The 13,183-nt window shown below is 29.9% G+C and overlaps 1 protein-coding gene and 1 pseudogene across 2 annotated transcripts in view; both read left to right on the top strand.

The window, feature by feature from the left end:
• Positions 1–239: 239 nt before the first annotated feature.
• LOC136075637 (U2 spliceosomal RNA) lies at positions 240–306 on the top strand (annotated as a pseudogene).
• Positions 307–1,396: 1,090 nt separating this feature from the next.
• The window catches only part of LOC101238987 (glutamate-rich protein 6), a 55,945-nt gene continuing 44,158 nt past the window's right edge, over positions 1,397–13,183 (top strand). The window contains exons 1-2 of one of the 2 annotated variants that reach the window (XM_065788198.1): positions 1,397–1,661; positions 1,783–1,918. In XM_065788198.1, the coding sequence (XP_065644270.1) occupies positions 1,786–1,918 (133 nt within the window). In that variant the 5' untranslated portion in view covers positions 1,397–1,661; positions 1,783–1,785. The remainder of the gene's footprint in view (positions 1,662–1,782; positions 1,919–13,183) is intronic. The other variant, XM_065788199.1, reaches the window with a different exon arrangement.

Raw genomic sequence — 13,183 nt, 5'->3', positions numbered from 1 at the left:
TATGAAGAACACCGATATTTGTAAATGATAGATTAAAACTAATTGGTGGTAGCTTTTTTGTGTTTTATGTTTTAAAGTGTTATTATCATGATTTGAGTTATTAGAGAGCTTGATTCAAATATAAATAATAGTACCACAAGCAATAAGCTATAAAATCAATCTAAAGTCATAACAATAGTGATGCTTTACCAAATGTTTTTGCTAAAATATTTGTATGAATATTATCTTTGTATTTTGTAATTGCTTCTCGGCCTAATGGCTAAGATCAAGTGTAGTATCTGTTCTTATTTCGGCTCCAGACCATCTCTCGATTGGTTATGGTGTTGTTAGAAAGCGGAAACAGCACAAGATCGAAACCGTGACAGTCGATAGAGGTTCTTGGCGCAGTCGCTTTTTTAGTGTCTCCTTCTACGTCCGGAAATCTTAAAGCGATCCGTCCACCCCGGATGTGAAATAGAAAAAATGAAATTAAGTCGACGCTGCTCAGTTTCGGCTGAGTGGCAACTAACCCTTTAAGTGGGCCTAAACAAACCCTTAAATGGGCCAAAATACGGGTTCTCGGCTCCCAAATAATATCGCCTTCTAGGGCCCTGTGTAAGTCTGGTTTCAGCTGCAGGTAACTCTAGTTGGTTGATTAAAAAAAAAAAAATTATCTTTGTATTTTATATTACAATAGTTTATTTTATTTGCATGAGTGAAACAATATTTTTTTATTATTGAAGATTAGTTTAAACCCTTGTATGTTTGCACTGGTGTTAAATTTTAAAAAAATCAATCATAGTAATTTGAAACAGAAAATAAAAAATTACACTCGAGACTCGTGTCACCAAAATAATATTTTCAAAAATATAGTTTTCAGTGCTATATTAAATAAAAGTTCATCAATAAAATTTAGATTTTATCAAAAGATGTTTCAGTTTTCTATTAGTGACCATGTAAAAAAATAAAACCTCCTCAATTGAGAAACTGGTTGTTTAACTATTTGCAATAAAGTTTTTTTAATATCTTATCGTAGTTGCTCTAATATGTGTCTGTATATATATACATCCATAGAGATATGTTATAAATACGTCTAACAAATAAATAAAAAGGAAAGAATACTCGTAGCAATTTGTTCGCAATTTTCATACTTTTTTGAATTTGGTTAGAAGGCGGTTTATTTTTTGTTTTTTAAAATTTAACATAAAAAAATAAAATTTGTTTGGAGCATTTATGCTGGTTTGTACTTTTACAACTTTACACTAAAATAAAGTTTTTCCAATGCTTTGCACTTATGCAGATTTGCACTTACTCCAAAATGCATTAGATTTACAAATTAATTGCACCGAAGCAGGCGCCATTTTGGGATCATGCGGACGTTATTGTTGACAAATGTTACTAAGAGCAAACCATCTCGTTTGATGATAATATTTTCGCTGAAAGTGATCGATTCTTTTTAATTTTAATGGTGTTGAGTATATTTAAAAATAAAGTTATACCTTTTTAAATCATTTGTAAGGAAAGTTTCAAAAAAAGTTTTCAATAATTTATTACAAAAATTGTTTTGCTTATTGGAGTGATTTATACATAAAATGGGTGTTTCATATAAATTTCATAACAAACCGTTAATGGTTTTGCAAGTTTAATTTTTACTAATTGTAATCAAGAGCGCACGGAAGAATGTAAGTACTCTACTTTCATACCTTTTTTTTTTTGCAAAAAAATTGTGTAAAATAAAAAATGCTAAATATATTTTCTATTTAATGGAATTTAAAAAAAATAATTTCAGTTTTTGTTTTACAGAAAATGTCTAATATTCCTCATGAAGAGAACCCAAAATTTTGTTCTAAAATTGTGCAAACTGACTGGAGTTGTTTAAAAGATGAGTTCATTGCAGCTGATAAAGAAAAAGAGATTCAAAAAAGGCACAAGTCTAATGGTAATTGAAATATTAAGAAATAAAAATTTTAAAATAATAATAACTCTAAATACTAATCGTTACTAATAATTTATAATCATTACTAATAATAGTATAAGAATCTATTATATAAAACAATTGCATGTTAATCAATTTTTTGAAGATGCAAGAAGCAATTTCTTCTTTTGTTTGCTTGGTAATGACTTTTCTATAATGCTTGACTACTTCAGCTAGAATTTTTGTTGTTGTTACTCTCTGACCTATTTGTTAAGCTTTTTAATTATCTTTCAGTGATGCATTTATCCAAAAAAGCCAATTTTGCATTTGTTTTGCATCAGCTTGATCTCTTAAAAATTCAAACCTCCCAGCTCCCCAACACAGGATTGTCAGACAGTTATCAACTTGTACACCATCAAGCAAGAAAATTGCCTGGTACAAAATCTTTCTACACATCTGCACCACGAACTTGGAACAATCTAAGTAAAAAAGCGTGATACAACATTGTTAAAAACATTTTAAAAAAGACTAAAAACCGAGCTTTTTAAAGCTGCTTCCTCAACCTAAACAAATGCTTGTTTATTAGTGCTTCTGAATCACTTCATCATATTTATGATTGTTGTCAAACTATGGCACTATAACCTCTAATTATTATTATTATTATTATTATTGTTATTATTATTATTATTATTATTATTATTATTATTATATATTTATATTCATGTGTGTGTGTCTAAAAATGTCTTCTATTTAAAATTAGATTTTTTTTATTTACCATTCAATGCATGTACAAGTAAAATTTGCACTCCCTATGTACAAAAAATTAAAAGCAAAAACCAAAGACAAGTTTTTAAACTTAAAGCTTTTATAAAAAAGTTAAAATAGTATTAGTTTAAAGTTCCTAGTTTTTTTTTAATTCATCAAATTAGGATGCCATTTCAAAATTCAAACGTCATTTTCAAAGTTTCCAGGATGCCATTTCAAAGTTTATCAACACAACCCCTATATAAAAGCATTTTCTATGCAACAAATAAAATATAGCAAAAAAATTTGCTAATTGATAAAACCTTTTTTGTACTAAAGTGGAAAATAAACTTTTTAATTTAAATTTGATAGTTCAGTAAACTAAAGATTAACAGGTCTGCACAAGATTCATTTCAAAACAGATTTATCAATCTTAAGTTTACTGAATTATTAAATTTAAGTTAAAAAGTTTATTTTCCTCTATAGTACAAATTAGCAAATGTTTTTGCTATATTTTATTTTCTAGATTTTAGTCTTTGTTATATAGCATTTTTAATGTTATGTGGCAATATTATTATTAAACATATATATATATATATATATATATATATATAATATATATATATATATATATATATATATATATATATATATATATATATATATATATATATATATATATATATATATATATATATATATATATATATATATATATATATATATATATATTTAGCAAGTATTGATTATATATATATATATATATATATATATATATATATATATTATATATATATATATATATATATATATATATTTAGCAAATATTGATTATATATATATATATATATATAGCAAATATTGATTATATATATATATATATATATATATATATATATATATATATATATATTCATATATGTATATATATATATATATATATATATTTAGCAAATATTGAATATATATATATATATATATATATATATATATATATATATATATATATATATATATATATATTTATATATGTATATATATATATATATATATATATATATATATATTTAGCAAATATTGAATATATATATATATATATATATATATATTCATATATGTATATATATATATATATTTAGCAAATATTGGTTATATATATATATATATATATATATATATATATATATATATATATATATATATATATATATATACACATATATATATAAATATATATAGCAAATATTGATTTACAATATTGGCTATATATAAACTGCAGTATAATGCCTTTTTTTTTATCATAATCAATGAAAAAACATTAAAGTTAAAAAATTTCCTCAGGAGAAATTGAACTTGCAATCCTGTTAGCTGCACCACAAAATTAGACATCTATTACATCCACAAGACTATACTACTATATCAGTAAGGAGAAAAATTGAAAAATTTAAATTTTTGTGTACAAATAAGATTTTTGTTATGTAAAAGTTATTTGTACAAGCGTTAGGGTATATCATACTTGAGCCAAAAATTAAATTTTCAGAATTTGGACTAGCACGCTTGGATTCCTATGTATTTGGGTATGGGGAATTCAAATGTAATAATATTTTTGCAAAATATTGATGTCTAGCTACCGGGAAACTGGTTTTAAAACTAGCTTTTTTTTAAAAAAAAATCTTTTATAACTAAAGCCTAATTTTTAAATGTTTTTAGTCAATTAATAATAAAAATTAAAATAATATTAGGTAAAAAATAAACCATTTGTTATAAAACACAAGATTATCATTTAGCTTCCAGGATTCTTGAGCCAGAATGCACGGCTAGGGCTTCCGCCCCTCTCCCTTCTTTCAATATTAGATAGTTTTTTTATGATTATAAGATCAAGATATATTACAATTAGTATATATATATTTATACACGCACTGGTAGGAGATAGAGTAGGTAGAGTAGGAGCAAGGGGCTTAGTTGCAAAAGCTCCCTCCCCTTACACTTACTCAAATTACTAATTCAAGTTATAAATCTGGCTGCCTTAATTTTTGTTTTAGCTCCCCAAAATTCTTATAAAATCAACATTAAAACCAAGTATTTATTTAACATTTAATGTTATGCACAACAAAGTATAAATAAAAATCAAAAATACTAAATTAGTAATTAAATAAATTACTTAAAGTCTTTTCTTGATTTAAACAAAGGCATTAGTTCACGATTTCACAATTGAGTTCTTATAAAACCATCTCTTTTATCCCAACCACAGACTGACTGAGCTGCTTCTGTGACTAATTTGATTGCTCTCTCGCAACTTTGGGTATGTAATGAGTATAGAGGTAGCTGCAGGGGAGAAACTATCAATGCATTGAGTTGGACTAACGACATATTTGCAGTGAAAATTGGTTCAGTGATGACATCTTTTTCCCAGTCAATAACTTCTTTGATGTCACAAGCATCAAGGTTTATTGTTTGCGGAACTTTAAATGGTCTAACATCAGTTGAGCCAAGTTTACTTCCCGCCCTAACTGCCAATATTATGTCGACGGCAAATAACCTTTGTTCTGAGTTATCAGAACAGAGAAGTGAGACAAGTATATTCTCAGGATGAGCCCACCAAGATTCACTTTTGAGATAAAGTTTAGATGCTTCTTTAATCCTATCATCTTGCTTCTGCCAAAGTTGAAACAGCTTTAAAAGATGACAAGAACCATATTTAATGTCATGCTTAACTTTAATCTCAAAGAACATTGGAAAATATACCTGAGTCACCCAAGTTGCAAGCAGTCTTAAGATCTCTGCATTATCAGGTTCAAGATCATGTTTACTCATATAGAGAAGCAGGCATCTCATGCTACAAATAAGCCATCGACTGTGAGACAATCTACCACATTTAAGAGCTGCTACTTCAGGATTGAGCTTTCCTTTCAACATTGCATTTAAATACTTCCATGCGACTAAACTGTCAGTGCTCATGCTTTAAGAAATCTTCGCTTATAGTAACACAAGGCTCCAGAAGCGGAATTGGCGTAAATTTAGTAATTCTTTCAAGGTTTTCTACTTTGGAAACAGTTTACCTACTGCTCCACTCCATCCTTTATCTGAAGAAGTTGGTCCATCAAGTTTTTCCATAATATGACGGAATGGAAGCTCATTAATGTGAAGCCAGCAAAAAGATCTAAAAAGTTTTCGATTGAGAAGTTCTTCCACAAAATGAAGCATTCCACCTTTCCATCCAGACATTTCATTTGTAGTATCACTGCCAATTAGTTGGAGATTAAGATCTTTACCTCTTTCCATTAACCAGTCGAATAATCCAATAGCACATTGCTTGGCTGGTTTAGATATTTCTGACTTTGGTTTTGGTGTATAATGAGTAAGGTAGCGACCTCTAGGCTCTTCTGTCACAGTTATATGATTTTCTTTGATAATTTGTTTTCTGAAGGTGCCTGTGGTTTTATCATGGATAAGAACTAAAGTTTTATCTTTTCTACCATCAACAAAAATTCCAGTAATTATACTTCTTTCACAGTCAAAATTTTCTTCTACTCTGGAATACTTCATAGCACACTCTTTGGCACGAAAAACTTTCATACTATCACATATGAGATTTTTTTTATCTTCAACAAGTTTCCCTGCCTTCATAATATCTTTCAGTAGACCATTAATGATAGCAGCAGTAGCAGTCGATGATACACCAAATCTGATAGAGGCAACGGCAGCATTACTAATATCAAGGTAGTTTCGTTTGACATAACTCTCTTGATTTTCAATTGTCGATTCCTCTTCGCTATCACTGACTTTATCTCTATCACTGACTATCACATCATTGGAATTATTATTAATTTCTATTGTAACACCCGTACTTTCATCATCAAATCTAACATCGGTTGGATAAATAGAGACTGATGATTCTAACTTATACTTTGAAGCTTCTTCACGTTGTCGCGTGAGTCTTGCTTGATCAGTTGACTTGCGTAAGCGTTTTAGCTTAAGTTTGGCAGTCTCTTTAAGATCAAGACCAAATTCTTGCATACATGAAACACTGCCTTGTTTTTCTCGCTTGGTTTTTATCCAAATAAGTTTTTTTTTAGGAATTCTTACATTAAAGTCACATTTGCAAAAGCAATGAGCACCGTCATCACAAGATTTGTTGCAAGGGGCATCATTATCACTGCAGTAAACGATTCTGCATTTGCAAAAAGCAATATCTAAAAGTTTATCAAGTTTAGGTTCCCAGCGTTTTTTTTTTGCCTTTTGAGATTTGTGTCGAGCTATCTTAGAGAATAAACTTCTATTAATTCTTAGTGGTATTGCTTTAGTTCCACAAACTATGGGTTCTTTAAATTCTGTGTTTGAAATAAGCCACCGTTCTGCAACTTCATTAGCAACATTAGAAAAAATTTCTTGCATTGATATGTTAGGCAGATTTTTTTCACAGACTAGTATACTGTTTCGCTGCAGATCTAGACATTGCTGCAAACAACCACGTAGTGTTGGAAATTCAGTTTGGAGAGACTTTTTAGGACCTCCAAGATACTCACTTAGTTTGGTGTTAATCGATTTTCTGGTTTTCTTGCTAACTGATAATGCCATTTTTCTTTTTTTAATATATTATGAATCTGGAAGATATAAATACAGCAAGTATAGCAATTAATTTGAAATGAAATCTAAAATAGTAATTATAATATTTTCAAAGTATATTTGAATATTAACTGATACTTATACACAAAATAATATTGTTGAAAACTCAAAGCATATTATAAAAATTAAGCATGAGGTTAAACAATATTTTAAATAATTTATATGTACATTTATAACATAAACAGTCATCATTTAGTAAAAAAACACAATATTTTGAAAATTAAAAACGTTTTCCCAGTAGCTAGACTTGTTTTTTCACCAAAATAAATTATACCATTCAACTCAGGGTTTATGAATACATAGGAAAAGTGACATACTGAATGAAAATTAAAAAAAGTATGATATACCCTAACGAGCGTACAAATAATGTGAGCAACAATGAGAACGTACAATTGTATAAGCATACAAATATTGACTTTTTTAAAAATAAAACATCAAAATTTAAATCTCCATGAGGAGGACTTGAACTTGCAACACTATCAACTGCGCCTCAAAAGAAGAGCATTATTACATACACAGCACTATCCGAATAAGTTGATGACTTAATAAATAAAGATTGAATTTGTAGACAAGTTAATTGATGAAAAGTTCTGGTCAAGCAAAAGAAAAGGTTATAAAATAGTGAAACAGCAATGAGTAAAAAAAAAATTTCAGCTCAGCTGGGTTATCTTTTTACATAATATTCACTTCTATTAGTACAGGTGCTGGGCTGGCTGAAAGGTAATTTGCCAAAAATTTAAAAACAATTTTTTTTACTTTTTTTTTTATTTTATATTAATTTACCTCCTCAAGACTGAGAAGGACACTTTAGTCAAGTTGGCTACTTTAGTCGTGGTTACAACCCTATCTCAACTCTATAACTCCAAAACACAAATATTTACGAACAAGGCCACTGTGTGAAGAAACAACTTGACCGTGGTACTAACAGGGACATGGTGAGAATAGAACTTGAAAATTCTTGCTTATGAGGGAAACGCTTTAACACTGCACCACTATCGCTTATTGAAGATTAATCAACAGCTATGTTGCTCATGGTAACTGGATATAGTTTTATTTAATACATCAGCATCAGTTTGTACACTGAAACAATTAGTAAAGAAAGACGATGATATTATAAAAAGTTTGAAAAATTAAATTGCATTTTGTAAGCTGTGAATCAGATAACGATGCTGATGGAAATGAAAAATTAAAGTCATTAACTACAAACGACAATTGAAAATACCTAAAAAATGATTTTTGAAAAAATTGTCATTTAATCAAAGATTGAAGCAGCTTACTATAAACGTTTGAAATTGCATAAAAAAGATCTTTATTGATATCAGTATTAATGATTGGTTAGAAAATGGCTGGTAGTGAGTATAAAATTATGTTTGAACTAGTTAACATGATAATCCCAGAAAAACTAGTAAATGTGCGTTGTCCACGTGATGCAAATCTTATAACTGCTAATATTATGTTTTGTGCAAACTAAATTAAAAGAATAAAATACTACTATAAAATGTCAACTCTACAAAAAAATACTACAATAAGTTGTCAATTTTTTAATGCAGAATAAAAAAAAAAAGGGCTGAATTATGTATTTTACTTTAATATCTACATTAGATATTGCAGTCAACTACCAAATTCTTGGAGAAAACAAATTAAAGCTTTAGCGTAAACATAAAAAATAACACCTTCAAATTTAAAAAAGTAAAAAAATTAAATATCACAAGTTAAAATCTTCCTAGAAAGTTCTAAGACAACATTGAAGGTTTATCAAGTGAAGAAGACATCTGCTCAGAAAATGACAAAAACTATTATTGAACAACTAAACCAAACTCGAAAAAAGATTATCTAGCAACAACCAGAAACAAACTGCTGACTACTTTGCTGTAAAATATGAAGTAGCTTAGGTAATATTTTAAGCTTTCTGTACATTTTCAAAAGAGAAAAGAAATAATTTTCTGTACTAGTTATTTTATTGGATCATACTGAATAGAGTAATAATTTTTTTTCAATTTTGAAGTATAAAATAATCCCAGGATTTCTTGTGAAATTAGTATATATGCAAGCAATAAATTATAATTTTTTTTTAAAAAATTTTCAAAGTTTCTGACAACTCTTATTTTTAATTGCAATTTGAATTTATTTTTAAATAAGATGTAATTTCAAATAAATAATTTTGTCACAAGCCTCTCTTAATTTGAAACACAAACCATAACATTTTTTTTGAATTAAAAGAATATATTTTGTAAAATTAAAGAACAAATGTTCAAAACTAAATTTAACAGACTTTTATTCCGTATTTAGAGAAAACTTGGGTCAAATGGGGTATTAGAATTAAATGGGATTTTGCAAATACACCCTTCAGAGCCTCAAAAACTCAAATAATTGGATTTGAAGTAATGCAATACAAGGCGGTGCCATCTTGAGCTGTAGCCCACTTTTCATGCAGCATTATTTTTGCAAAGTAAATATAAATTTTTGCATCTCTTTTTTTCTAATTTTTTTAACTTACAACTTCAGAAACTTTTAATAATTTAAGCTTTGAATTAAATTTTTTATTGTATCTGAATATCTAATTGTTGACAAATATATTACTCAACAATAAAGTCAACCCAGTTTTTGATTATAACGTATTTTAATGTGCCACACTACAATGATATAGTGTTTCTAGCTTAATTGTACTAAGCTCCAGTTGCTGCTTTGAGTTTGAGTACTGTCTCTAACACACTGCCCCATCTCAACTCAAGCCTCTATTGCTGCTTTGGCTTATGTGGATAATGATACAATGGCTCTAAAGTTCTTTTTTCCTGGCTCTTTATTCTTCTATTCTAAAGAGCTTTATTCCTGGAGTGTTGAAAGTTGTGTTTTTTGTACTGAGTATAGTAAAAGTTTATACTCTACAGTATTTTTCTTTTGTTACAATGTTGTCAATGTTGTATTCTTTTGTTTTCAAGTAAATTTGATGGATTTTGACAACTTTTGTTACTCTAGAAGGGCTTTTTCCTTAAGTACCCCATTTTACCCCAGTTTCTCCTAGATGTTAGTCAGGTTTCCCGAACTCTGTGGAAGCTCTCAGAGAGGCTGATTACATCAAAAGCTGAAAAATATCAAAGTATTAACAGTGCCATATTGCGCGTAGATGGTGTCCCTGTTTGTACTTTTGGTGTGTATTGCCAAGGCCACATTTGGAGCCCTTTGTTATGGCTTAGGGTTTATTAATAGTAATGAGGCAATTGCTTGGGCTAATAAACAGTGTTCTGAGAACTATCTATGCTTTGAGTCAATTTCTTTAACAAATTTAAAAATGCATAAAGTACCAAAAACTATAAAATACAAAAAGCCATCATCAGTTCTCTAAATTTATCATTCACTAATATTCGTGGTCTTTGAAGTAACTTTTCTTCTGTTGAGTCTTATCTCTTGCAAAGTTCACCAGACCTACTTGCTCTTTGTGATACTAATTTGGGCTCAGGTGTCTCATCTTGCAATCTTAGTGTTGATGGTTATTTTCCTTTAATTTGTAAAGACTCCAGTAGTCACATGCTTGGCCTGGGCATTTACATTTGTAAGAATTCATCCATTTGTCGTGAAACTAGGTTTGAATCCACAAACTATTCTTTTATGTACTTTCGTTTAGCACCACTAAAAAAGTATATATTTGTTCTGTATTGCTCTCCTTCATCTCAACACTGCACTCTTTCTGATATTATTTCTGATCATATTGACAAAGCCCTCTCTCTTTATCCATCAGCCAATATTGTTGCACTGAATGGCTTGGCTCTAATGTCAGTGATTCTGCAGGCATTAAAGCCCACGTCTTTTACCTTTCTCAATCCCTAACTCAAATAGTCAACTTTCCAACTCGCATTCCAGACAACCCGAATCATTTACCTTCTCTACTTGACCTATGTCTTATTTCTGATCCTAGTCAGTGCTTAGTTTCTCCAAATTCACCTTTAGGTGCTTCTGATCACAGTTTGATCTCTCTAAAACTCTCTAAAACTAATATCTCATTCTTCTTTTACAACTACCTTAAAGCTGACTATGACTCTTTCCGTTATTTTCTTCGTGATGGCCCTTGGGTAGAAAGCCTTCATCTTCCTGCTGACAAATGTGCTTCTTACATAACTTTGTGGATTCAGGCTGGCATGGAATCTTTTATTCCCTCTCGACAATTCCAGATCAAGCCTCACTCTCCTCTATGGTTTTCCTCACATTGTGTTGCTATGATTGCCAATTGAAACTGTTACTTCCATATCTATCAGCAAAACAATCTAGAAAACAGACATCTGTTTATTACTGTTAGAAACCATTGTAAAAAGGTTTCGTCTAACACCAAAGTCCGCTATTCACAGGTCATGAAATCTTCTATTTCATCAAAAAAATTAGGCTCTCGTGACTTCTGGAGAATCTTTAATAGTATTAATAATAAAGGCAAATCTGTAATTCCACCTCTCTTGTATGGTTCAGACTTTGTCACCTCACCTAAAGACAAAGCTGAATTGTTTGCTAATGTATCTAAAGTGATTTCCTGCTTAGACTCTTCTACAGCCTGTGGTCCGGACAACATACCTGTTATAGTCTTGCAGAAGTGTTATCCGTAGCTGTCGTCTATACTTTCAGAATTATTCAACAAGTGCTTATCAGAGTCTTGTTTTCCAGCCTGCTGGAAAACGGCATCTGTTATCCTTATTTTCAAAAATTTTGGAGAGCAATCTGAATCATCTAACTACTGTCCCATCAGTCTTCTTCCTATCATAAGCAATGAATTTTGAATCTTTAATTAACAAACACTTAGTTTCTTATCTTGAATCTAATAACTTACTTTCTGATTATCAATATGGATTTTGATCTTTTCGTTCTACAGCTGATTTCCTAACAGTAATAACCAATAGGTTTTATAGTGCATTAGATAAAGGTGAAGAGGTTAAGGCCATTGCTCTTGATATTTCTAAAGCTTTTGATAAAGTTAAGCATGCTGGTCTTCTCCATAAGCTTTCTTCTTATGGTGTATCTGGTAACATCTTTATGATTATTGAATTCTTCCTTTCCAACGGTCGTATAAAAGTTGTCCTTGATGGACAGCACTTTTCTTCTTATTCTGTAACTTCAGGGGTTCCTCAAGGTTCTATTCTTGGTCCTATACTCTTTTTAACTTACATTAACAATCTTCCAGATATTCTAACATCTAAGGTGGCATTGTTTGCTGATGATACTACCATTTATTCTTGTCGTGAACAGAAGCCAACACTCTCTGATTGCTTGGAGGGGGCATTTGAGCTTGAAAAGGATCTCACTTCTGCCACAGCATGGGACTCACAGTGGCTGGTGAACTTTAATTCAGATAAAACTCAATTTTTTCCACCCAATCGTTATCGCAATAATTTAGATCTTATATATTTATGAATGGTAATGTACTCGATGAGTCATCTACTCTTCATCTTTTAGGATTAACTTTTACTTCCGATCTTTCTTGGAAACCATATATCAAATCTGTTGCAAAATTAGCATCTACTAAGGTTGCTTTATCGAGCTCGACACATTCTTACTTCAGATGCTATTCTCTATCTCTTTAAATCTCAAATCCGGCCTTGTATGGAATACTGTTGCCATATCTGGGGCTTATCTTCTGATGCCCTTTCCCTTTGAGACGAGGTGTAAAACGCATTGTAAACATAGTTAGACCTGCTCTTGCAGCCAACCTCCAACCATTATCACATCATCGTAATGTTGCTTCTCTTACTCTTTTCTACAAATACTATAATGAGCACTGCTCTAAAAAGCTAGCATCTCTTGTGCGATCTACTAAAATTCATTTACGTGTTACTCGTCATTTGATTAAGTCTCATCCTTTTTCTGTGACTGTTCCTAAGTGCTCTAAAAAATCTTATTTGCTTTCCTGATTTATATAATTTGCAATTCTTTAAATTGTTT

This window comes from Hydra vulgaris, chromosome 01, assembly GCF_038396675.1.
Source record: "Hydra vulgaris chromosome 01, alternate assembly HydraT2T_AEP".
NCBI lineage: Eukaryota > Metazoa > Cnidaria > Hydrozoa > Anthoathecata > Hydridae > Hydra > Hydra vulgaris.
Note: the sequence above shows the minus strand (reverse complement) of the source record. Positions and strands in the feature narration are given on the sequence as shown.